Genomic DNA, 27,056 nt, shown 5'->3' with positions numbered 1-27,056 from the left:
TGCAGAAACACCCTCAGAGATGCCCAGAGTGATGTTTACCGGTTACCTGGGTATCCCATGGCCCAGTCACGTTGACACGTAGAATGAACCACCATACCACCCTCCTGAGCAGCCTTAATCTGTAGCAGGAACGACCCCCTGAGGCCCCTAACCCCACCTGCCTCTCACATCTCTGCTCCAGGTGTCCCTCCTCTGTGCCCACAGCCTTCGAGAACCGGGGCTCTTCCTGTGTCCCCTGTGTTGTCAACGATGACTCGTGTGTCTCCTTGACTGGGCTGGGAGCTGCTCTCACGGAGGGCCGGCACACGGGAGGCTCTGAGTGAAGTCTGTCGGTGTTGCTCCCTTGAGGTTCGCGGAGTACCCTCTCCCCTTTCTGTGAGGAGAACACGTGTGCAAAGCAGTGGCTGCGGAGGCAACGTGGATTTAGTCCAAGGGGCGTCGGGTGCAGTAGGTGCTTAAGTGTGCTCACGAATCTCGTTGTGAGCAACTTGCAGCGTGGGATGGCTCACCTGTGGCTGTTCTGTGCAAACTAAACCGTACACACAGGCTCACGCTCGCTCTCACTCACTCACGGAAGTCTGTTGCCTTAACTACAAATGCCAATCCCCTATATATTCATTTGATGTCTTAAAGATTTCTGTATTGGCCATAATCTTAAAAGAGTTACTGACAGTAAGGCAGTTTGTTGTGAAATGAAGCCCAGTGTGATTTCTTTCTTTGGGTTTCCCCCTTCAGTACTATCAAGATACGTCTTTTTATACCTTTAGTTACACATTTGCCAAAGACTTACTTAGCACCCAGTTTTGTAGTCGTTCTTCTGACTGGACAGCATCCAAAATCCAGTTTCTTGAGATCAGCCCACCTTTGTGGCCCTTAGGCAGAACTCCATGTCCGAAACGCCCACGTTTCTGAGTTAGCAGCAGCCGGAATTGCCACTTCTGTCCTTCACCAGTGGCCATCCTGATCTCTGTGCTCCTGAACGCTGACTTGAGGCCAGCATTGCAAACGGTCAGGTTTTGTGCCCAGAACGGCACAGTCTCAAGCGCTGCAGAGGTGGTCGGCCGGAAGAAACCCGGCAGCTCTCCTTTCCCACAGCCGTCATACAGGCCTGTCACTCAGGAACCAATGGCCGTGTGAAGGGACACGCTGTGTGGCCTACAAACTGCAGTGGATGGAGAGCCAGCACTACCCACTCATAATTATGATGCCATTTGAAACTTCTGGGATTGATCTGGAAGCTGATAAGTCCCTGGTAACCAAATATTGATTTTTTTTTCCCATTTTTTTCTGCTGCTTTTAAATGAATGAATCTATAAACACATCATTTCGAAATTAACCTAACTTGCCATAGAGCATGGAGTCAGTAGCTTTCCCTTTGATTAGGAACACTTGCAAGGGCTTTGGGGGTTAATGTCAAGGTACATTTGACTGTGTACCCAGCACTTGGCTGTTGTTGCTACATAGTAGGTGCTTAATAAATGTTTAATTGAAGACTTTATTCTTTCAACGTCTAACATCAATTTATCAGTTTTATTGTGTTTTTTGAGTTGTCCCTTTAATTTAGGTGTATTTAACTTTTAGATTAGACTAATGCATTTAGGTTCAGAAAAATCTCAATATAGGAAAGATCATCTAATGATTTCAACACCAGCAGCTGTATTCCAAACCCTCAGTCATCTGTATTTCAGGGAGATAGAAATTTTCTGTCTTTGAACTCGGTGCATTTTGGTGTTTACTGAGTATGTACTTTGTCAGGCGCCCACTAGGCTGCCCAGCACTTTGTGTCTAGAACGCCTCCTACCTCTGGGAATAATGCACAAACCATCTCAGAAGGATGGATCGATGTCCTGAACTCCTTCCTCCAGAGGAAGGTACCCTGAACATCCCTGCCCTTGTCCCAGGGCTGAGAGCTAGCTCAGCCCCTGCTCAGCGCCAGGTTCACTTGCTCCCCAGATGGCGGGTTCTCTTTCCTATAATCGGAGTCAAAAATGCTGCCACTAAATCCCCAAGAACTTTCAGTCTTCAAGTCTCTACTTTCTCTTTTCTCCATTCTGGTTAAACTATTTTATTGTCCCTCTGTTGCCAAAGATGACTCTGGCTGGAAGAACTAGTACAATTGACAAGAGCCGCCACATTAACCCCCCCTCGTGCTCCCCGCACCGCCTCTGACAGCCTGCCTTGGGCCCAGCGCATGGGTTCAGGGCCCTCAGGGTTTCCCAGGAGGCCACAGCTGGGCAACACTGTTTCAGGTGGTGTTTCTTTGTAACCTCTCATGTTCTCTGACTCAGCGAATAGAGCCACGTCCTGGCATTCCACTGCTGCCACTCACCCATCCACATCCGGTCATCCCAGCCGATCCCATCTGCCCAGGCACGAATTCTTTTTTTTTTTTTTTTTTTTTGGCCACTCCATGCAGCATACAAGATCTTAGTTCCCCGAGAGCAGAGATCGAACCCATGCCCCCTGCAGTGGAAGCGTGGAGTCTTAACCACTGGACCACCAGGGAAGTCCCCCACTTTCTTTTTTTTTTTTGGCTCTGATTTTTACTACGTTTTCCCTCAGCCTCTTTCAGATCCATTTCTGTCCTTCTGTTTCTCATCCAAATTCACCTCACTTTTATTTCATTGTTTGTTGTGATGATACTTACACTTGGATCCCCATTACCCTCTCTAATCCATCTCGCATTCCTGTTGTAATAGCTCTTGGTCTTCGGGCTCTAGCAATTCCCAGTCTGATCCATTCTCCCGTCTGTGCCATTCCACCTTTACACTGGAACTTCTCTGTTCAGAACCCTGCAACTCGGGGCTTCCCTGGTGGCACAGTGGTTAAGAATCTGCCTGCCAATGCAGGGGACACGGGTTCGAGCCCTGGTCTGGGAAGATCCCACATGCCGCCGAGCAACTAGGCCCATGTGCCACAACTACTGAGGCTGCGCTCTAGAGCCCGCGAGCCACAACTACTGAGCCCACACGCCTAGAGCCCGTGCTCCGCAACAGGAGAGGCCACCGCAATGAGAAGCCCACACAGCAACGAAAACCCAACACAGCCAAAAATAAATAAATAAAAATTTAAAAAAAAACAAAACCCTGCAACTCCTCACCGTATATCACAGTAAAGGCCACACTCTAAACGGGGTCCTGTGACACCCTGGGTTGTAAGTGAAGGTTAACCAGCACAAACTTGCTTCAGGCAGGGCTAAATCCAGGGGCGTGGGCCATGTCATCAGTATTCAGTTCTTCTAACACCCACTTCTGTTTGAAGGACATGAGACGCCCCCCAGCAGCTCAGGGCTCGCACCTTGCCAGGTGAGCTCCCCAGAGAAAGATGATCTCTTCCCCAGCACCTCTGACTCAGGCCGCTTGCCCATCCCGAGTCACTATGGCCAGGAGTTGGGCCCAGATAAACAGGTAGAAGCCTCAGATCTCCAAAGCCGCTTCCTTCGAAACCCTCTGCAGCCTGGCTCTGCGTTTCTTCTCCAGTGTCCCAGGCTCTCCTCCGGGGCATTGCTTCACTCACTGTCCCCCTGAAATGCCAGCTCTGTGCTTTTCCAGCTCCGCCTTTGGTCATGCTGGTCTTCCCCTGATGCTCTTCCCTGCCAACTCTCTGTCTATCAAAATTACATCAATTTTTCAAGGCCCAGCAAAAATATTTTCTACAGACCCTTTTCGTAACCTGCCACTGGCAAGAGGTCATTTCTTCCCTTTCTGCCTAGAGTTTGTGCCCGGCGTCTGTCACGTGTTGCCTTTCACGGAGTTACTAACCACCATCTTGGTTGGTACTGTCACCCCTACCTTCCTGCAGGTCTTCACTGGCACAAAGCACTTTTGTGCATCTTGTTGCATTTGCTTCTGTGCAGACGCCTATAAAGTAAGCAGGGAAGGTACTTTAATCCCATTTTTGCAGCTCAACATTGCTTGACCAGCTATGCACCAAGACTTGTGCTAGGTGTTGAAGTAAGAAACGTTAATATGGTAACATCCAGAAAGTTATTATTCCAATTTTACAAATGAGGACATTGAGGCCTAGTGAATAAGTGGCCAAGTGTCCCACTGACCATCTTTTTTAGTTCCTAGCACACGCAAGCTCTTTGCCATCTCTGGGCCATTGCAGATGCTGTTCCCTCCTCCTGGAACTTTTTTTTTTTTTTTTTTAATTTGGCTACACCAGGTCTTCATTGCGGCATGCGGGATCTTCGTTGCAGCATGTGGACTTCTTAGTTGCGGCATGCAAACTCTTAGTTGCAGCATGCGGGATCTAGTTCCCCGACCAGGGATCGAACCCGGGCCCCGTGCATTGCGAGTGTGGAGTCTTACCCACTGGACCACCAGGGAAGTCCCTGGAACATTATTATTTCCACTCTCAACTGACCAAACACTATTCACTTTTTGAAGTTTAATTAAAATGTCACTTTTTTAGGGAGGCTTCTGCTGAGCACCCCCTCACCCCCAAATCTAAGACAGGCCTGCTATTCTCTCTTCTAGGACTCCTCTGTTTCTCTCATAGCGCTTATCAAAAAGTGTAGTTATTTATTTTACTTCTATAAATGCATTTGTTTAATGTCTCCCTACTAGACTGTACATGTCACGAGAACAGGGATCGTGATAATTGTTGTGACTCCGGTGCACTCAGTGCCCGGCACCCATGCCTGACACAGAAGAGGGACCCAAGAAATAATGTGTGGGATGAATGAATGCAAATGTGAGCCATTCACACAGCCCCTAAATACCAGCACAGAGACTCAACTCAGGTTGCCCAAAGCCCAAGTCCACACAGCCCTGACACTTAGCTCATCTTCTGAAGAACTGTAGTTGTAGCTCTTTATATGGGTTCTCTAATAGACGTTAGCACTGTTTGATATGTGGGTATTTAGGATGAGAAGGGTGGATCTGTGCGTGGATGGGTGGCCAGAGGAATGAGGCAAAAACAGAACGCCAGGATCATCCGGGAAGGGGGCCAGGAGATGATCAATGCGGGGAGGCCTGGGGAGGGCAAAGCCGACGTAGTAGGCACCCCCACTACCGGGCAGGTCCTGTATGAGGAGGCAGTGCAGTGTGTACATCGGCCTGGGTGTGGCACCTATAGTTGCACCCTGATTCAGATCCAGAGTTAATAGTAGCCTATTCTCGAGTTCTTGGGATGAACCTTCCATTTTGATGGGTCTTGAAGAGTTCTCACTTTTATATTCCTATCCCATCGTATTGGACACTTTCATGATACATGAAAGCAACTTTCATTCTTCACCAGAGTGAGCAGCCCATTACTATAGATAGCAATATCGAAAGTATTCAGAGGTATTTTTACACAGTGTCTTCTACACACTCCCTGCTGCTGTACACAGAGGTTAGTAGAAATGGGCTGTAACATCCAAAATTGTTTTTCTCTTATGTCTTTGTATCCTTTATTAGACTTTTGCAAACTTTGCTATAGTTTATTTTCTGACATTTGGACCTCTCATTTTTAGGAAAGAATATTTGGGGGAGTGTTGTAAATATATTTGACCTACTGAATATCAAAAATAGCACTGAAATAACAAAAATAGCTCTGAATTTTGTTGTGAGTATCATAAAAATATAATTGCTTCTTGATATCTTTTTCCAGAAAATGAGATGCAATTATAGATTCTGTGTGTCTGCAGGGCCTGGACAGTTTCAGAGTGAAACAGAAATTCTTCTCAAGGAGCCAGGAGCCAATGGCCTCCTTTCCTGTGCCGTATGACCTGCCTCCAGAACTGTATGGAAGTAAAGGTGAGACACTGGTGAAAGAAAACCTTGGGTGTGTGTACCAGAGCAGAAACAAACAGAGCCCAGGGAAAGCCATTGGGTTGGGCTCTCCCTGGGAGCCTGGCTTGTGGGTGGCCCTGGAAGCGCAGGTTTTTGCAGAGGCTCCCTTGCTGCCCCGTGTGTGGCCACCAGAGCCGCAGTTCTCAAACTGGTTGGTCTCAGAACCCCTCTACATTTTATTACTGAGGACCACAAAGGGCTTTTGTTTACGTGGGCTTTTATAGCTATTGATATGAATCATATCAGCAATTAAAACCAATAAATTTTAAAATATTTATTAACTTATTTTAAAATACTAATAAACCCATTTGTATATTTAAAAATATATAAAATGACTATTCCCAAAAACAAGTTAGTTTGGAAGATGGCATTGTTTACCTTTTTTGCAGACCCCTTTATTATCTGGGTTGACAGCCGGATTCTCACGGCTGCTCTGTTGTGTTATCACACAGGTCGTGTAGCATCTGTACACTCATGTGAAAGTGACAAGTAATGGCTTAATGTTACGCTGACAGTAATTTTGAGTTTACAGGTATTTCCCCCTCCCCAACCCCCTTGAAAAGTAGGTCCCCAGGCCACACACTCTGAGAACTGCTGCGCTAGGTGAGGACTTCAAGGGCAGTGACCAGGTATTTTTCGCAAGAGAAAGCCAGTGGAGTATTGGTCCAGGTTCCCAGCGCTTTTTGGAGGAAGGCTGGCTGGGATGGCGGCACCACCTCATCCCAGCTCTGGCCCAGCCCCGCCGGCCTCAGGGCTACTCTTCTCAGCCCCAGAAAATCTGTCTTTGGGGTGAGTTCACACTTCATCAAGCTCACCCCGGAGGAGATGCGTAATGGGGACACGCTTATTAATTTAAAATGGCAGATTCTTACATCACTGTGGCTGGCGTATTTTCCCCTGGAGGGTAGAGGCCTGCACAGGTAGCCAGATTGTAATCTATGGTTTTTGAGTGAAGGCTGAATGTGACCAGGGAAAATTTGGTTTTTGATTGGTAAGTTTTGATGATGCCACCCCATTAATACAAACTCTCAGATTCCCTAACGGAGTCAGCCTTGCCCCAGTGGGTCCCTTCCTTCCCTGAGCGATGCTGGTTGCGTTCTAGCTACCTCCCCGCCCTCACTCGCCCTTTTGGCTTTTGTGGTGAACCAAACCTGCCCTTCTGATGGACCCGTTTCTCAGATTGTATTGGCACATCTGACAGAGTTCATCCTGCGTCGCCCAGGTGACTTCATCTCTCTCTGATCAGTCGTGTGGATACTGTTTCGGAAGGTATTCCTGTTTCCTTCCTTCCAAGCCATGTGCATTTTTCTGAGTCCTCTAAATGTGTCGAGTCCTCTAAATGTGTTGTAAATTCACACACGTTCATTTTTCACTAGCAAGAGGTTTTACCAGAATTTCAAGAAATCCGTGACCACTCCTCCCCACCCTCCAACCCACAGATGCTTTAGATCCAGGCCGTGTTTATGTGCCAGCCTGACAACTTATTAAGTGACCTTGGGCAGTGGTTTGCATTCTCTAGGCCTTAGTGTCTCTGCAAAATGAGAACATGAGAGTGCATAGCTCACTGTTGAAGAGTGACTGAGATATGGTCTAGAAAGCATCTAACCCAGTGTCCAGCTCAGAGTTAGCAGCTGATTACTGTTAGCCATTGTTTCTGTTATTTAAAATGTCCAGTTCAGTTACAACAGTGGATTGATGGCCATCCCTCCCCCTCCCCCTGATGAGCTGACATTCAGAAGAGGCTGAGGCTTGTGCAGGACAGTCCCTAGCCCAGGACATGACCCAGTGACCTTCCCCCTTTCTGGCTTTGCGCTGCACCTCTGTCTTTTCTCCCTTTCTCTGCTCTTCATGTCCCTCACCCCTACCCCCAACCTGAGTGCTCCTGAATAAACAGGTTGGAGATGGGAAGGACTAACTGTGACAGCCTTATTTAGGCTTAGCCTCCTGCTGTCTGGCCTCAGGCATTGTACCTCCCACCCACAGCCTGGAACCTTGGCTGGAATTTCACCCCCTCCCTTTAATCCTAATCTCCAAAGGACTGTAAAAGCAAGAATGGAAGAGGTAGAGGAGCCTTAAAAATATCCTGAGGTTCCCTCAGTTCCACTAGAAAAAGCATTCCCAAGAACTTAAAAGTTTACAACTAGGTAGTGTCTTAGACCATGTAATGAAAATGGTAATCCTTTTATTTGACCAGCAAGCAGAGGTTTTCCATTGTTTAACTGAGTTTTCTGTTTTTTACGCATTTCCTTTGAAAGACATATGCGAGAGAGACTGGAACATTTTAATTTTTTTATCGGTACTATTTTAACCTTCCACACTGCTTTACTAGCGTGTAGAATAATGCCAGGGATTCAGATATCAACATTTCCTGTAAAGCCAACATTCGGGGGAGTCATGTGCACCTTAAAAAGGCATCTTGGGCTTCCCTGGTGGTGCAGTGGTTAAGAATCCACTTGCCAATGAAGGGGACACAGGTTCAATCCCTGGTCCAGGAAGATCCCACATGCCGCGGAGCAACTAAGCCTGTGCGCCACAACTACCGAGCCTGTGCTCTAGAGCCCGCAAGCCATAACTACTGAAGCCCGGGTGCCTAGAGTCCGTGCTCCGCAGCAAGAGAAGCCACCGCAGTGAGAAGCCCGCGCACCGCAACAAAGAGTAGCCCCGGCTCGCCTCAACTAGATAAAGGCCGCGTGCAGCAACGAAGACCCAACACTGCCAAAAATAAATAAATGTAAAAAAAAAAAAAAAAAAGAAAAGGACATCTTACCAGTGTTTGGAAAAGTTGAATGGTTAAGAATATTTCAAAAGCACTGCATTTGGGGCTTTCCTGGTGACACAGTGGTTAAGAATCTGCCTGCCAGTGCAGGGGACACGGGTTCGAGCCCTGGTCTGGGAAGATCCCACATGCCGCGGAGCCACTAAGCCCGTGCACCACAACTACTGAGCCCGCGCTCCAGAGCCTGCAAGCCACAACTCCTGATGCCAGGGCGCCTAGAGCCCATGCTCTGCAGCAAGAGAAGCCACCACAATGAGAAGCCTGTGCACCGCAACGAAGAGTAGCCCCCCCCCCCGCACCGCAACTAGAGAAAGCCCGCACACAGCAATGAAGACCCAACGTAGCCAAAAATAAAATAAAAAAAAAAAAGCACTGCATTTGAATAAGTGATTTTCAAGCCACTCTAACATATATAAGATCTTGTTCAGTATTTTTTAAGTCAAGAGACTATAAGAAAAGCTTAGCAAAGAAATATACTAATGTGAACAAATGACAGTTGGATACAAGAGACCACCAGACATCCTGACACCAAGAAACTGATCAAATAAAAACAAAGACTCAGCTACAGGGGCACCTGCTTTGTGCTTGCTGCTTATTCTCTCTCCCCACGGGTGTATCATTGAGAACCTGCTGTGCACAGACACCAGCTAGGTGCCTGGAATAGATCAGTGAACAAGACAGACACAAATCCTTGCCCTCCTTGAGTTTATATTTCTCCTCTCATGAAAAGTTACACTTACCCAAACCCATTTTACTAGCAGGAACTGTGTTTTTAAAAGAGAGCTTTTACAAAGCAAAATCACTAACATTGTAAATCACACGCTGTAGCATGCAGTCCCTGACCACAGGGACACACAGAGGGAACCACGCCCCCCAGGTCGTCCTTCGTCCTCCCCCACCGTGGCCTTAACACAGGCCTCAGCCGGACTCTCACCCAGACTGTGCTGCGCTTTCATTTCCCTGGTTCTGTGCTCCTCCCCCTGGATGCCGTCCTCCACGCTGCTGCCAGGCTCATCTGATCGTTCCCTCTCCTGTTTTAAATCCTTTCATCGTATTCCAGGAAAAAAAAAAAAAAAGACGTTTTTCATCCCCTTTAGCCTCAGATCCCGAACAGATTCTGTGAAGATCACCTTTAGAACTTGACGAAGGTGCACATTGCCAGGCCCCAGCCCAGACCTACTGAAACGAGCTCTCCAGGGGTGGGTCCCAGAAAAACGTGCCGGCAATTCCCACATCAGCCCAGTCAGGGAACTGCTGCACAGACACAGTGGGGTTCAGCTTCCCAGCAGCAGGGCGTGCCTGCTTGTCTGCCTGCCCCCTGGACCGCAAACTTGAGAGGCCTTCGTGTTTGTCTAGCGGAGTACCAGGCATCTAACCAGCACTACCAAGTATTTCATATACACGTGTGACTATCATGAGGCAAGTTGTTCTCTCATGGGACGGTTTAGGAGGATTGCCTAAAACAGGCCTTCATCTGAGCCAGTGAGTGGTAATGGCTGATTTCCAGTAGTAATGGGTAAAAAGACACAACAGAATCATAACCCCCCTCTTTTCACCTTCCTCTTGGCCCTTTTTGTGGCCTTCCCCCACGGTAGTGGAAGGCCTTGCAGCTGGCATGGAAAGGCTCTGCCGGGGAGGTGCAGACATTTGCTCATTTATAAAACAGAGCCTCGGGGGGATTTGCCAGGAGCGTGGTTTCCAGGTCCTCGCTTGGTCATCGTTGGCTAAATTTGAGGGAAAGGAATACAGTCATCCCTTGCTATCTGCCAGGGATTGGTCGAGGACCCACCTTGGATCCCAGAATCCACAGATGCTCAAGCCCCATAGTGAGCCATCCGTATCCGCAGTTCCACATCCCCAGATTCAACCAACCACTGATGGTGTAGTGTGTATTTATTGAAAAAAATCGCATATGAGTGGACCCTCACAGTTCAAACCCAAGTTGTTCAAGGGTCCACTGTAAATGCAGTGGTGGTCTTTAAGTTACAGCCTCACTGGCAAATGCCTGTATCACATATCTGCACTGGTGAAGAATCTCTCTAATGGCTATTCATATAGCAAGGATTGGGGGGGTCTTCTGCCTGGGGGATGAAGCAGAGCAGACATTGCCCAACAGAGCAGTTTGCAGGGAAAGGGGTAAATAAGGGGAAGTCCAGCTACAGAAGATGGTGTTTCCAGTGGAAGAGAGCGGGTGCTTTCTTAAGGCCAGTGAGTTGCCAGGGAGTCAGGTCTCCAGCCCTGCTAGCCCCTTACCTCTTAAGAAACTTAATTACCAGAAAGTGTGGTTTCCTGCTTTCAAACCATCTCAAGGCCAGAGGGGAGAGAACAGGGTTCTGATAACTTGTTGCCATCTTTGGCATTCTTTTCCTGCACTTCCTGCTGGGAGCTGCCATTTGCATACTCGCCCTGTGATTATTCAGAACAAACAGCGAGGCTGGAGGGGAGGAGCAGCAGATACCATTGTTTGCCAGCTCGGCCTCCAAGCTACCATCTGCCTCTGTTCAGGAAAAGGAGAAAGCCTCCCCCAGGGGCTGCTGGCAGGGCCGGCGAGCAGCTGCTGCAGTGGGATGGTCCATCTCAGCTGACCTGCCAAGTGGCCAGTTTACTATAAGCATGCAACCCTTCCATCTCTCCATATTTCTCAGGACAATAATATGGGGGTTTATTTTTTTTTTGGGGGGGGGGTTTATTTTTAATCCTTGCAGTGTATTTATACCCTACCCGTATTTTTTTTTAATTAAATAATTTATTTTTGGCTGCATTGGGTCTTCGTTGCTGCACGTGGGCTTTCTCTAGTTGCTGAGAGCAGGGGCTACTCTTCGTTGTGGTGCTTGGGCTTCTCATTGCGGTGGCTTCTCTTGTTGCAGAGCAGGGGCTCTAGGTGCTCGGGCTTCAGTAGTTGTGGTGTACGGGCTCAGTAGTTGTAGCTCACAGGCTCTAGAGCGCAGGCTCAGTAGTTGTGGCACACGGGTTTAGTTGCTCCGCAGCATGTGAGATCTTCCAGGACCAGGGCTTGAACCCGTGTCCCCTGCATTGACAGGCGGATTGTTAACCACTGTGCCACCAGGGAAGTCCCTACACCCTACCCATATTATTATGGTTCTTTTTGAAATGGTTTGACTCTGGCAGTAGCCATATGTGGTAAAAGAGATTTGTTCCAATTTTTTCAATTTGTGAAACATCAGTTAAAAGGAAGAAAAGTTCACACATATTGAGCACCTACAGCATGCCAGGAACTTTCACAGATGTTCTCTCATTCATGCTTCACAATAATCCTGGGAGGTTGCTAATGTAATTACTTCCCATTTCAGAGATAGGGAACCTGAGGCCAAAATCCACATGCCTTCCTCAGGCTGCAGAGGAGGATGAAGGCAGGATTTGAACCTAGGTCATCTTTCCGTTGTACCATTCCAAGGCATGTTGCTTTCCTCAGCATTGGTCTACGGTCATTATACAGAGACCTTTATGCCTTATCAATCACTAGCCTTAACTTACAGAACAAAACCATTTCAGGTATGTGACGCTGGGCCTCTTGGTTCTGTGCGACCATGACCAGCTGCTGAGAGCAGAAAAATGGCCTTTGACTGTACCCATTGTCACTGTTGGTTTCTCCAGGTTCTTAAAAGAAGAAAATGAGCTGCCTTCATTTGTTACATTCTCTCTGTGGGGAACACTGCGTCTTGTGCACTACAGGGGTTTATTTCATTTAATCCTCCTGACAGCTCCACGACTTTGATACAAATAAGGAAACTGAGGCTCAGAGAGGTGAAATGACTTGTCAACGTAAGTGGCAAGCCAGCATTCACCCCGGGCTTCAGCCTGCTGCCATGTTCATTCACCCATGTCTTAACATGAACCTTAACTACAAGCTCTTACCTATAAGGGCTCTCGTCGGGGCTTGATTCAGCAAAGGCTCTTCATGATTTGTAGACTCTGGCCCATGAGTAGTTTTATCCTGTCAGGTGGGTGAATTTTCTGTAATCCTATTTAAATCAGTATTATACTTATGTAATTGTTTTTCCCCCAGATCGGCCCTGGATTTGGAACATTCCTTATGTCAAAGCACCAGATACACACGGGAACATGTGGGTTCCCTCCTGAGAGCAGTAAAGTACTGTGAAGTTGACGTGTAAGGCATTGAACCCCAAACATTGGATGTTCTTGTTTGCACTGGGTGTTCACTATTCTTAATGTTTTATCTGCCCCCCCTACAAAACTCTTTGCAAAGGTCGAGCTTTCAAACACAGATGTTGGTTATCCTTTTAATGGCCATTGTTAACATTCTCACTTTAAAAAATTATATATTTTCTTAATTCCCTTTTCTATGCTTTGGAATGAAAGCTATTAAACTTCACCACATTAAAAGAATGTATAGGTGTAAAATGATCTTCCTAGTGATGAGGACTTCCACGGCGGCATCAGCGCTTGTGAATTGAAGGTTGACTTGTGTCGGTTGTGCTCTGTCAGGAAAGGTGCTCTGGATCCAGCTGAAACTTCTCAGAGCAGGAATGTGACCTCTCACCCAGCCCTCTCTCAGCTTTCTGAGTGTGTCTCGGGGTTGCTGGAGGGAGCCTGGCGTGTGTCGGCTGGTGCGGCTACCCCGACGCCATGGGCCCTATTGACCGTCGTCACTCTGCAGCTTTAGACGACGTTTCATCCCCCCCACCGGCCGTGCTGGCTGCCTTCCCGCTCAAGGACCACCTGCCCTCCCCTCACCCATTCCCCAGAGTGCATGGTGTCTCCTCCGTCCCCAGAAATGTCCTCAAAGGACAGCTCACAGGATCATAAAAAAGCACACAATCATTTCACTCAGAAGAGCCCCTGAAAGGTGAACTGATTGGGTGCCCTCAATTCACAAGTGAGGGAACTGAGGCCCAGAAAGGTTCAGGACGTCCCCCAGCCCCGGCTGCCTGGGTCAGAGCGACGAGCATCTTCCTGCTCTGTGTCTGGGTGCCCTTCACACGCAGCATCGCGCTCTCCTCGGATGACAGAGCCGCCTCGTTTTCTTCTGCGTGAGGCTCATTTCCAGGTTGTCGTCAGCTTCTTCATCCTAGAATTTAGAATAGAGTTCAGTGTTAATTTTGAAAGTTTTTTTAAGATACTAGTTTTGCAGAGTGTTCCTCAGAGGCCAAGGATGTTCACATCAGAAAGCTGCTGGGGTGGGTGAGGGGCGGGGGCTCCTCCCTTCTCCTTCCCCGATCAGAGGAGCCTTCCTTCACCACTTTAACATATTGGGTTCTCTAAAGGATACTATCTGGGTGGTTTTTTGTTTTGCATTCTGCTTAAAAACATAAAGCTGAAAAGCCAGTGAATTCGTTTAACCAGTTTCTTCCACTGGTAAGAAAAGTTAGGCTTAATCCTTTTCGCGCCCTGCCTTCTACTTCAGGTGCGTTCAAACCCTGTATCAGGTGAGCCCAGCTGCCTTGGAGGGCAACAGGGAGGGTGCCCTGGACTGGTAATAACGGTGGAGCCGGCCCAGAGCGGGAGCCCAGGAGTCTGAGCTGGGTGTCCAGGGGACTGCGGTCAAGGACCTGTGACTCCCGCCAGCACAGTGGTCCGTGCTGGGTGGGCATGGGGGCAGTGCCAGCCTCCAGGCAGCAGGGGGCATCAGAACCGCCGCAAGTAGTCGGCCAGCTCCGGGCAGGACCCAGGAAGCCTGGGCTGCTCGGGGCCCAGCCAGTCAAAGGATAGCGGACTCGGGCATGTGGCTCATCTGAGCCACATGACTGCAAAGTGGGTCGGAGCCCAGAGCTGGAGTCAGGCTGCCGGGCTTTGAATCCCAGTTCTGCCACCACTTCTCTGCGCCTTGGTCCCCTCACCTGTAAGATAGGGGTGGAGTAATAATCATTCCCGTTGTAGAGGCTCATTGAGACTGTCCGGTGAGTTAGGACATGAATGTGCCTGCGCAGGGTGGGGACTGTACAGGGGACACCCTTGAGTCATCAGGTTTATCCTCATTTTCCTGATAAGGAAACCTGGACTCAAACAGGTAAAGTGCTCGTCCAAGGTCACACTTCTAGAAACTGCTCTCACCAGTGTTTGAACCCAGGTCCGGCAGCATCCAGAGCCTGTTCTGTACTTGCAGGTGGCCCAGGCTCCCGGGCAGTGTGGTGGACAGTATCCGAGGAGATGGACCATTTTCCCCCAATCCACTGTGGACAGATACTTTTATAGGATACAGGATCAGGTGCTTGGATGTCACAGCACTGTCAGATAGCTAAGAAAGTTTCTAAATGCTCACTTTTACTTTCTGTACTCATCACAGGCTGGCCTGGTCCACAGCCACACTTGGAGCGGCACCCTAGACCCAGCAGGGACCCAGAGTGCCCTTCTGGAAGCTGAGACAATCTCTGTAGGATGGGCTGGTTATGTATATCAAGGTACAGTTAGGGCAAGTCCAAGGTCAAGGGGCATGTACCCAGTGGGTGTGCAGGCCCAACCCCAGAGAGCTGCCTCCTGTGGCCCTTGCCCTGGTGAGCATGGGCTCAGCGAGGCAGGGCTAGGCCAGGCCAGCGTAGTACCAGGTCAGTACCACGAGCTCTCTGGGCACAGTTGATAGCACATGTGGAAAATAAAGTAATGCCTCAAGAGTAATCAACATGGGATTGATTAAATCCCATGAGGTTCAACAAAACAAGAGGTTCAACCCCATCTGGTCCTTTTATTAATGTGACTGGCTAAATTACCCAGAGTGCTACAAAAAAGCATCATCAACGCCTGTTAATTTTTTTTTTAATATTTAGTTATTTGGCTGCGCTGGGTCTTAGTTGCGGCATGGGGGATCTTCGTTGCGGCATGCGGGATCTAGTTCCCTGATCAGGGATCAGATCTGGGCCCCCTGCATTGGGAGCCAAGAGTCTTAGCCACTGGACCACCAGGGAAGTCCAAACACTTGTTAATGTTTGAGGAAACCACTTCTGTTATTCTCAGGTTGGGGTTCAACAATTATTTCTTCCGAACTCAGGAAACCCTCACCTCCCCTCTGTCTGCCATAGCTGCGTGCCACTTTTTATCCTTTTTCCCCACCTCCTTCCGTCCTTTCAAATCTCATGGAAACACTTATCCAGTGACTTTATACCTGCTGAGGGCAAACTTCCGTATAAAAGAATCCACCCTCTTCTTCATAAGCTGCCCGTTACAGGAGACTCATCTGCTGAGTAAGGAGTTTCTCTGCATGTGGACGAAAGGAACCGCTCCTCTTTTTCTTAAAAAGTTTTATCTTGGGCTGGTCCGATGGTAGTGGGTTACCAGAACTTATTAACGTTAGTGTCACTAAAGTTGGTATACAACCCCCCACTGCTAAATTTGACTAGCTTAAAAAAAAAAAAAAAAAAAAAAGTTTTATCTTGTTCTTTTGAAATCTTACCTAGCATCCTTTTACAGAGATGGACATGTAGCCAAAGATCTAAATGAGATTTTCATATTGGACAATGAATTTCAACAGTATTCTAAAGGCTTAAGCATTTAAGAGACCCCCAAATTTTTGGAGGCAGGAAATTGTCAACCCTGACACTTGGTGACTTAAAGGAAGTCACTTGCCATTTAGGCAGGAGGATTCCATGTCCCCTCACTTCTCTGGTACTTTCTGGTGAAGAGAGGAATGATCTGCCACCACCTTCTTTCTTGGGGGAGGGAGGGAGATGGGATTTTTAAATTATGTTTTATCCTCATACTCCTGGGAAAGGAGGCCTAGTTTTAACCATAGTTGATAAAAATCAGCCTTAGAAGTTCACTGATTTGGAGACTGTATTTTTCTACATAATGTAATAGCTGATGCTTCCTGACTTCTTCCTCTGTTTCAACTCCTGTACTTAAGTGCTTGTTTAATCCTCACATCAGCCTTCTCTCTCTCTTTTTTTTTTTATCTTTATTGGAGTATAGCTGTTTTACAATGTTGTGTTAGTTTCTGCTGTGCAACAAAGTGAATCAGCTATATGTATACATATATCCCTGTATCCCCTCCCTGTCTCACCCTTCTAGGTTGTCACAAAGCATCAAGTTGATCTCCCTGTGCTATGCAGCTGCTTCCCACTAGCCATCCGTTTTACATTTGGTAGTATATATATATGTCAATGCTACTCTCTCACTTCGTCCCAGCTTCCCCTTCCCCCCGCCCCATGTCCTCAAGTCCGTTCTCTACACCTGAGTCTTTATTCCTGCTCTGCCACTAGGTTCATCAGTACCTTTTTTTTAGATTCCATATATGTGTGTTAGCATACGGTATTTTTCTCTTTCTGACTTACTTCACTCTGTATGACAGACTCTAGGTCCATCCACCTCACTACAAATAACTCAATTTCATTCCTTTTTACGGCTGAGTAATATTCCATTGTATATATGTGCCACATCTTCTTTATCCATTCATCTGCTGATGGACACTTAGGTTGCTTCCATGTCCTGGCTATTGTAAATAGTGCTGCAGTGAATATTGTGGTACATGACTCTTTTTGAATTATGGTTTTCTCAGGGTATATGCCCAGTAGTGGGATTGCTGGGTCATATGGTAGCTCTATTTTTAGTTTTTTAAGGAACCTCCATACTGTTCTCCATAGTGGCTGTATCAACTTACATTCCCACCAACAGTGCAGGAGGGTTCCCTTTTCTCCACTTCCTCTCCAGCCTTCTCTTAAATAACATCCATAAGATCCCACAGTGAGCAACAGCACCAAGCTTCATTTTCCTAGTGTGCAAGTTTTCTTGTGTGGAAGTTATATAGTTGTCCTTAATAGAAATTATTAATATCACATGACTTTTCAAATGAACATGGTTTCTGCATCAGATTCAGTATGCTTAAAATGAGGATCTTAGATTTGATTTTGTTGCAGCTTTTTCTCCCACATGAGAGTAAAAATTCCCTTTCTAAGAAACAATGTCTAATATCATTTGATCCATCGTGAAACCATTTTTGGGTGATCTAAGTGTTTGATTCAAATCTTGAGACATTTTGACTCCCCCCACCCCCCGCTTACTGTAGAGTTAGCGCTTTAACTAACCCCATCCTCGAGAATTCCTTGAGAATACTTGCTTTTGACTGAATATGTTAAAGAAAAAGGTTAGGTAGGCATTCTTTTTTTACATTCGTAAAATGTAGCAATTGTGTTGATGCATGAATGATATTAATTGTAATGACAAAATATAATGACAGAAGTCTGTACAGGAACTCAGTGACTGGCAGAAATAAATTAGCTTAACAATTGTATAGAATTAAATCTAAAATTCTTTTGATGATGTGCTAACACGTGTTATGCATAGGTCACATCCCATTATGATTAAATCTTTGCCGAGTTTGCCAAGTTTAGTAGCCCACTTATTTCAAGCAATATGCAGGACAAAAGTACTACAAACAAAACTGTACAATTTCTTACTGAATTTCTGTCAACTAGTAAGTTATATGTCTTAAGTGGCCATTGCTTACATAGTAGGATTCACAGGCAGAAACAAAAGATGAGGCCAGCAAAGGGGCTCCTGGGAGATGCCAGCAGAACAGCACAGAGGCAGGGACCACCTCTGAGCCCTGTCTCTGTCCACCGGTCCCTGAGGAGTAACACTGACCCACAAGTACTGAGTACTTGCTGTGTCCCGGGTGCTGTTCTGTGACTTATGCATATTAACTAACTGAATCTTCATAAGTACCTGATCAAGGAGGCATTATTATTATCCCCATTTTACACATGGGGAAACTAAGATGATTTGTCCAGAGAGAGTCACGCAGCTGGCAAGGGGCAAAGCTGGGATTTGAACCCAGGCAGGACTGCTGTGATGGGCCAGGCAGCAGGTGTGGCCAGTGCTCCAGTCAAGGAGCAGGGCTCCCATACATGATTTGTAGCTGTAGCTACAAAACCAGGTGCACTTGCAGACACTGTAACAGTGCACAGTCGGCGGGACAGAACCCGCTGGCAGTGCACAAAATCAGCCACTAAATGCCGCCTTAGCGTGCAGGGCTGAGCCACTGCAGCGTTAAAGCCAGAACCCGGCAGTGGAGCCAGTTCCTTTCAAGAGAGAACATCGATGGCTGAAAGCTTTGCCTTGTTAAGTATGTTCTCTTCAGTTCTCTGAAACCTGGCGTTTCCACTGACTCAGTAGATCTAAAGCACAGAGAACTGGCGCCGTAGAGGATGCTGGAGGGGGGAGGGCAAGAGGCAGCCCAGGAAGTGGGGAGCAGGGATGTGTTGAAATGAGGACGCCTCATATATTTAAGGAGGGGTGACGAGTAGTCATGGGGCCAAAGCATTGCAAGTTTGGGTACGATTAGTAGCCCAGTTTTTACAACAGAGTTCCAAGCAAGTCTGTCTCAGCACAGAATCCAATTGCTGTGTATAAATTACACTTTATTCTCTTTAGGTCTACCAGAAGCTCTACTGAAACTGCAGTCTGATTAATGTTAATCAGCCAAAGGCACTTGGCTCAGTTTCTCCTGTTCCCTTTGTAGCAAGGTTTTCGGAGAGCCCCATTGCAATGGCCAGTTTTCTTAATACGCACAAAAAGACTCTCAGAAGGGAAAGGCAAAAGAGAAATTGCATCCATAGGGAATTATTATGGGTTATGATAGTAGGTAACTTTATATACATCATCACACGTGGGGCAGGTTGTACCTCATTTTATACGAGGGAAAAGTAAGGTTCAAGGTCACAGAACTAGTGTGTGTCCCTTTGTGGCCCCAAGGACACAGGTGATGCCACTGTGCGTGATCTGGGTGGCTCTGTGTTCATAGGTTCTTTAGAAATTAACATTATGACAGCTGAATGCTGATTTTGTTTTCAGATAATTGACATTACTAAAATTTAAAAGCCTCTGTAAATATTTGTTATTTAATAATAATTTATTAATATTTTTATGAAAGACTACATTAGTCAGGATGCTTTTATAGTTACAGAAACCAGATTAGTTAGGCTTAAGCAATGAAAGAGACTTTTAACACGAGTCTAGCAAATGCCAGAGGATCATAATGTAACCAAGTCTACCTTCAAGTCTCAGCTCTGCTTTCCAGAATCTGGACATCATTCTCAAGCAAGCTCTCTCCACCTGGAGGCTGAAATTCCCACTCCGTCACCACCACCGCACGCTCCAGGATCCCATATTATATCCGGCTAGTCATTTCAGAGAAAACAAAATACTTCTTTCCCAATAGCCCTGGCCAAAGTCCCCTGACGCATCTGATTGGTCAGGTTGAGTCATGTGTCCATCCATGATGCAAGCACTCCAGATCAGGGACTGCCCCTGCTGAGGAGGCGGCAGGTGTAGAGTTCGCCAAAGACAAGTGGAAAATGCCTGAGGTCCAATCCAGAACAAGAAGTATCTCTAGGTGAAGTATTACTATTGTGCCAGAGGAACCTTTTTTATGCCTTGTTCTTAAATAATGTGTGCAAGCATGCACATTTTATTTAAAAGTAAAAGGATGCAACTAGAGATTATCATACTAAGTGAAATAAGTCAGAAAGAAAAAGACAAATACCATATGATATCACTTATATGCGGAATCTAAAACATGCCACAAATGAACCTATCTGTGAAACAGAAACAGAATCACGGACATAGAGAACAGACTAGTGGTTGCCAAGGGGGAGGGGGTTGGGGGAGGGATGGAGTGGGAGGTTGGGGTCAGCAGATGTAAGCTATTATATATAGGATGGATAAACAACAAGGTCCTACTGTATAGCACAGAGAACTATATTCAGTATCCTGTGATAAACCATAATGGAAAAGAATATTTAAAGAAAAAGAATCTATATATGTGTAACTGAATCACTTTGCTGTATAGCAGTAATTAACATTGTAAATCAACTATACTTCAATTTAAAAATAAATAAATAAATAAAAGCAAAAGGAAACCAAGAAGGAAATTTTAAAATCCAAGTTTCTCGAAAAAGCTGGTTATATAAGTGAACGCTTGTAACTTGAGCGCTCTAAAGCAGTGATTTTTCAAACTTCGGGTCACAACCCTTTAGTGAATCATGAATCAATTTAGGGTGTCATGACCAGCACTTTTAAATGAAAGATAGTAGAAATTATCTGTGTGTAGCACAAAGTAAGGTTATTTTTGTTTAAATTTGTGTGAGTGGGTTCAGGGTTACAATCTAAAATGTATTCTTTCCCAGGTTTGCTAGTTCACCCACTCTGAATGAAGACAGATGGTCACCTGGGTGATGACTTGAGGTTTTACCAAAGCCTGAGCGGTGACTCACTCTTCATTAGATTTGTCTAGCCCCAGCTCTGCTCCCTCCCACCATGAGACCTTAGGCAAGTCATGTGATGCCTCTGAATCTTCATTTTCTCATCTGTTATGTGGGCCTAATAGCTATCCTTCCTGCCTCGGGGGATTGTTGTAAGAATCAAATGAAATGGAGCTCCTAAGCACTGGTAAGAACTCCCTCAATGTAAATCGGAATGATTCTTGGTAAGTACCAAACTGGCAGTCTCTCCCTGGGGCATTTAGAGAATGGTAACTCAAGTGTAAAAAATAAAACCCATGCCTTCTGAAAAATTAGCTACTTGCCACAAATATTGCTCCTTCACCCACTACTAAAGGCAGGTTTTTCTGACAGATGGGGGTAGATTGAAGAGTCCTGGATGCAGCAAGGTGGCTAGTAGGCCTCTGGATTCCAGAGGCGGGGGCTCTATTTTCAAGGGAGTCTTTGTCCGGGGGCCCAGGCTCTCAAACGTGCCCTGAACAACTCTGCAGAGCTGACCCACATACTTCCTGCCCTGAAAGCACGGATCCATGTTGCCTCCTGCCTCTGGGAAAGAGGGGTCCTCGTGGAGGCTGAGTTGGGACTGAGGGTGGGGTTGGGAGTCCATGTTCACGTGAACCCCACGTGTGAGTTGACCCTTCGGCCCTGGGAGGAAGTCCATTTTACAAATGAAGAAACTGAGGCACAAAGAGATCTGTGAACTGCCTACAGTTGCCTTCTTGAAGACAGAGGGAGCTCCTGCTTCCTGAACACCTCTGATACCACAACAGCCTCAAGAAATGGGCATCTTTATTTGTGCTTGGATTGGCAGAATCTTCCTTAAGAGAGAGGAAAGAACCGTGTGATCTCAGTGAGCCACTTAACACCTCTCTGGAAACAACCTGGAAGGAAGCACTTGGGAAGAGCCCAGCCTAGCCCTGGTTCTGCTCTTCCATTCCATTCTTCTCTGGCATTCCAGGACACACTTGGCAGTGGATGACCTCTCCCCTGGGTCTCTAGTTCCTGTTCTTGGTGTGGCACCCAGCCCCTGCCCAAAGCAGAACTGGGTGGCCTTAAAAATAAGTGCAGCTGTGGGGAGAGGGGATTGAATGCATGAGGGAACTTTTAGGGGTGATGGAAATGTTCCTAGCATGATTGTGGCATTGGTTACACTTTACAAAACCCCTTGAATTATACACCAAATTGGTCATTTTTATTGAATGTGAATTATAGCTCCATAAAGCTGCTTTTTAAAAACTCAAAGAATGTACAAGCTCAGATATGTGCATTGTATGTAAATTCTACATAAGAAAAAATCAGGAGCTGAACTCTAGTTACATATATACTGAAGTATTTAGGGGCAAGTGTATTGGTATCTACAGTTTATTTTGAAATGCTTTAAGGTGTATTAAAGGACGAGTAGATACATGATAAAGTATAGAAAAATCTAATTGTACAATCTAGATTGCGACTCTAAAATTCTTTCGGCTTTGGTGTATGTTTGAAAATTTCATTATCAAACCTTGTGGGGAAACCACGGAACTTCCGGTTTCTGGCAGCGCCAAATGGCTCCTATTGAACCAATTCTTTCACAAATAAAAGTATACGCTCTGGGGTGGAGCTTATACCAGCTACTGAAAGCGACCAAAAGCAGGCAGAAAAGAAGAGAGTCAACAACTGAAAGAAAGGCACTCCACTGGGTGAGTTTCCTGTCTTTTCACCACTTTGGGCCTGAGGTCAGGTTTTAGTCTGAGGTCAGGTTTACGCATGGCGGTTAAACCACCAGTGGGAAAGCTACAGTCTTCTTGGCTTGGAGATCCAGAGTACAGGGTTTGGAGTATCCACAGCCTCTGAGAGTGAAGAGGGAAATAACAGAAGAAAGAGCCAGAGGGGATTCCCAATGTGTTTGTAAACTCTGCTCAAGTCTCTGGCTGACCGCTGAACCGTGTGTGGCTAAGGCTAAAAGAACTGAACTAGAATTTGAGATACTTCCCACTGTAGAGATAATTTTGCAGTTGAGTTCAGCCAAGTTAACTGCCTGTTTAAGAAGTATTGTTTTTAGAGGAACAGAATCCAGCATTTCTCCATCATAAATGATATACAGCAGTCACTAGCCACATGTGATATTTAAATATGTTGTTAATATCAAATAAAGTTAAAAATTCAGTTCCTCACTTGCACTAGTCACATTTCAAGTGCTCAGTAGCACCACGATGGACCACTTTATAGAACAGCATAGATATGGGATATTTCCCTCATCACAGAAGTGATGGACAGTGTTTATCTGATCAATTAAAATGTGGAGATTGTCAGAACTGACCAGAAAAATGAAAAGAAAGAAGACCGAACTGCTATATGCTGTCCGTAACAAATCCGCCTTAAATATATATAAAGACAGAGAGAGGTTAAAAGTAAATGGAAAAGATACCATGCAAATGTTAAGTAAATGAAGCCTGTGGTAACCAGATTAATATCAGACAAAATAAACTTCAAGGCAAAGGGTATTACCAGAGATAAAGACAGACATTTCATAAAAATAAAAGGGTCACTACATCAGGAAGATATAATAATCATAAATGCTTATATTAAATAACAGCTTCAAACACAAATTGAAACACAAATTGACATAATTAAAGGGAGAAATGACAATTTGACAATCATAGTTGGTGATTTTAATACTCTCAATAATTGTTAGAATAACTAGAACAAATGTCACTAAAGACAGAAGATCTGAAAAACACTATCAACAACCTTGACGTAATTGGCATTTATAGAATACTACGTCCAACAACTGCAGAATACATATTCTTTTCAAATGCATATGGTACATTCACTAAGACCATATTCTGGACCATAAAACAAGTCTCAATAAATTTAGGAATACTGAAACATACCAAATAATGGTCCTCTGACCTGTGAATGAAAAACACTGCCTGCCTTATCAGTAAACAAAAGATGTGGCAGCCATCAAGCCACTGCAGCCACTCCCAGTGGTGCACCCTGAGGGGACTCAGGATGGGAAAGAATAGGATACTGGCCCTAGATAGCTCAGGTGCATATCAAAGGAATGATTTCAATGAGCCCAGACATTGCATCTTACCATACACAGGAAAGTGCTAAATTCATTAACTTGAGATACCCAGTTTTCTTTAACAGTAATCTTTTGGTGTTCCAGCTACCTGTTTTTTGTTGGAAAACTCCTATATACCCTGGCTCCTTCCCTCCCTCTTCAGAGCAGTCCCTCAGAACTATCTGAGAAGCTGTGTCCTGGGCTTGAAATCCTCAGAAAGTCTGACAAAACATAATTCTTAACTTTTAGGATGTGATTTTTTTCACTTGCCCACATTGAAAATGTTATAAATAATCTGTCTTTAAAAACAGACTTAAAAAATTAACACAGCTAAATAATTTGTGGGTCAAAGAAGAAAAACTTGGAAAATATATTCAACAAAATGATGTAGAAATACAGCATACCAAAATTTTTAGGATGCAGCTAGCCCAGGGCTAACGGAGATTTATAGCTGAAAAATGCAAACATTGGAAAAGAAGATCTAAACTTTGTGACCTAACCATCCACTGTAAGAAGTTGTAAAAAGAAGTAAAGTAAACCCAAAAGGAATTAGAAGAATGAAATACAAGTAGAAATCCCAAGTGGAATTTATCCCAGAAATGCAAGGTTGGCTTGACATTAGAAAAGCAATAAATGAAATTCAAGATATTAACAGAATAAAGGAGAAAATTATATGATCATTACACTAAATGCAGGAAAAGCATTTGATAAAATTCAGCACTCATTCATGTTTAAAAAAAAACTCTCAGAAACAAAAGTAAAAGGAAACTTCCTCAACCTGATAAAGGGTATCTATGAAAAACCCACACTGTAGTTAATGGTGGAAGAACTAAAGGCTTTCCCCTAGGATCATGAACAAGACAAGGATGTCTGCTTCCACCACTTCTAGTCAATATTATACTGAGGTCCTAGCCATTGCAGCATGACAAGAAAAAAAAAGGTAAACATCAGAAAAGAAGAAGCAAAACACTATTTCAGATGCCATGGTTATTTACGTAGAAAATCCTAAAGGGGGACTTCCCTGGTGGTACAGTTGTTAAGAATCCGCCTCCCAATGCAGGGGACATGGGTTCGAACCCTGGTCCAGGAAGATCCCATATGCTGCGGAGCAACTAAGCCCATGCACCACAACTACTGAGCCTGTGCTCCAGAGTCCACGAGCCACAACTACTGAGCCCAAGTGCTGCAACTACTGAAGCCTGTGTGCCTAGAGCTGGTGCTCCACAACGAGAGAAGCCACCTCAATGAGAAGCCCACACACCGCAACATAAGAGTAGCCCCTGCTCGCCGCAACCAGAGAAAGCCCATGCACAGCAATGAAGACCCAACACAGCCAAAAATAAATTAAATAAATAAATAAAAGAAAATCCTAAAGGAATCAACTACTTCAACTAATGAGTGAATTTAGCAAGGTTGCAGGAACCAAGTTAATTTGTAAAAATCATCTGTGTTTTTACATACTACACCAAACAGTTGGAAAATAGGATCTTGATATTTCATTTACAATTTCATCAAAAAACCAATATACTTTAGAATGAATTTACAAAGATGTGCAAGATCTCTACATGAAAATTTGCTAAGTCTGAAATAAATTGAGGGCTATACCTCATTCATGAATTAAGATGTCAGTTCTCCCTAAAATAGATCTGACACAATGCTAATCAAGATCTCACTAGGTTTTTTCTGATGAAATTAACAGGCTGATTCTACAATTTTTATGGAAATGGTAAGATCCTATAATACCCAAAGAAAATCTTGATAAAGAAGAGCAAAGTTGGAGGACTCACACTTCCTGACTTCAAGACCGATTATAAAGCTACAAGTTATCTAAATACTGTGGTATTCTTATAAGGATGGACAAATAATGAGCAGGATACAGATTCCTATAATAAATTCACTTTTGTCTTTTCAGCAAATGACACTCAAATAACTATAGCCACACGGACAAAATATACCTCGACTCTTTTACCTCACGCCATATAGAAACAAACAAGATAAATCATTGACCCACATACAAAAGCTAAAACTATAAAATTTCTACAGGAAAAAACCCCATAAAACTTATGCAACCTTAAGGGAGGTAATGATTTCTTATTACACAAAGAGATCCAAACATAAATGAAATGATTGATAAATTGGGCTTCACCAAAATTAAAAACATAAACATCAGAAAACATCTTTAAGAAGATAATTAGGCAATCCAGAGACTTGTCGAAAATATTTCCAAGATACATATCTGAGAAAGGACTAGTATCCTGGATCTATATAAAGAATCTCTACAGTTCAGTAGTAAAAAAGAGAAACAAATCTTTTAATGGATATTCAACAGAGATTTTACAATATTTCAAAAGATAAAAAAGATATATGAATGGCCAACAAGCACATTAGTCATCAGGGAAATGCAAATTAAACTACAATGAGATACGACTACACATCCACCAGTATGTTTAACCTTAAAATGACTGATACTGCCAAATGTTTACAAGGATGTGGGACATCCAAGACTTGCATCTTGTTGGTTGGTACAGCTACTTTGGAAAAATGTTAGGCAGTTTCTTATAAAATTAAATACACACCACCCCTATGACCCAGCAATTCCACACCTAGGTATTTACCCAAGAGGTATGAAAACATATATCCGCAAATACTTGTGCGAGAATGTTGCTAACAGTTTTATTATTTATGATGGCAAACATTTTTAACAGCCCTGGTTTCTATCAATAAGAAGAGAATGAATATTCAAACAATAAAAAAGTAGCAATAAAAGAACAGATTACTAAGGCATAAAACATGGATAGAGCTCAGAAATACAGTGCTTTACACAAAAGAATACATAACTGTATGATTTCATTTATATGAAGATCTAGAACTAAGCAAGACTAAGTTCTACAAAGTGAAAACAAGTTGATGGTGGAGAAATCCAGAACAGTGATTTCCTCTGTAGGAATGTGGGTAGGGATTTGCTGGGAAGGGACATACAATATTTGGTTGAGAGGCTGCATAGGTAGGTGTTTAATTTGCAAGAGTGTACACATTTGCGAGACCTCATTTAATGGTACACTTAAGATGTGTGCATTTCATAGTATGTAAATTTTATCCTCCCCTCCAAAAATCTGGAAGTAAATAGGGTTGTATTGAACTCTAGGTAGTAATATGCAGGGAGAAGTTGGGGAGTGGGGTGAGGAGGGGGAGTGTAGTGATGTCTACAACTTACTTCGAAATGAATCCAAACAACATGGGTTGATGGATGGAAAGAGGGATGG

The 27,056-nt window shown here is 44.8% G+C and overlaps 1 protein-coding gene across 5 annotated transcripts in view; it reads left to right on the top strand.

Moving 5' to 3' along the window:
* LOC102998465 (tyrosyl-DNA phosphodiesterase 1-like) overlaps positions 1-22,386 on the top strand; it is an 82,492-nt gene extending 60,106 nt beyond the window's left edge. For 2 of the 5 annotated variants that reach the window (XR_009007366.1, XM_057542035.1), the window contains 2 exons: positions 5,636-5,744; positions 12,584-13,309. Coding sequence is in view for 3 of the 5 variants with exons in the window: in XM_057542035.1 (XP_057398018.1) it covers positions 5,636-5,744; positions 12,584-12,657 (183 nt within the window). In the remaining 2 variants the exon portion in view is untranslated. Of the gene's footprint in view, positions 1-5,635; positions 5,745-12,583; positions 13,310-20,651 lie in introns of those variants that run through there. The other 3 variants (XR_009007365.1, XM_057542034.1, XM_057542033.1) reach the window with 3 other exon arrangements.
* Positions 22,387-27,056: the final 4,670 nt, after the last annotated feature.

Source organism: Balaenoptera acutorostrata, chromosome 3, assembly GCF_949987535.1.
Source record: "Balaenoptera acutorostrata chromosome 3, mBalAcu1.1, whole genome shotgun sequence".
Classification (NCBI taxonomy): Eukaryota; Metazoa; Chordata; class Mammalia; order Artiodactyla; family Balaenopteridae; genus Balaenoptera; species Balaenoptera acutorostrata.
This window is presented reverse-complemented; position numbering and strand designations above follow the sequence as displayed.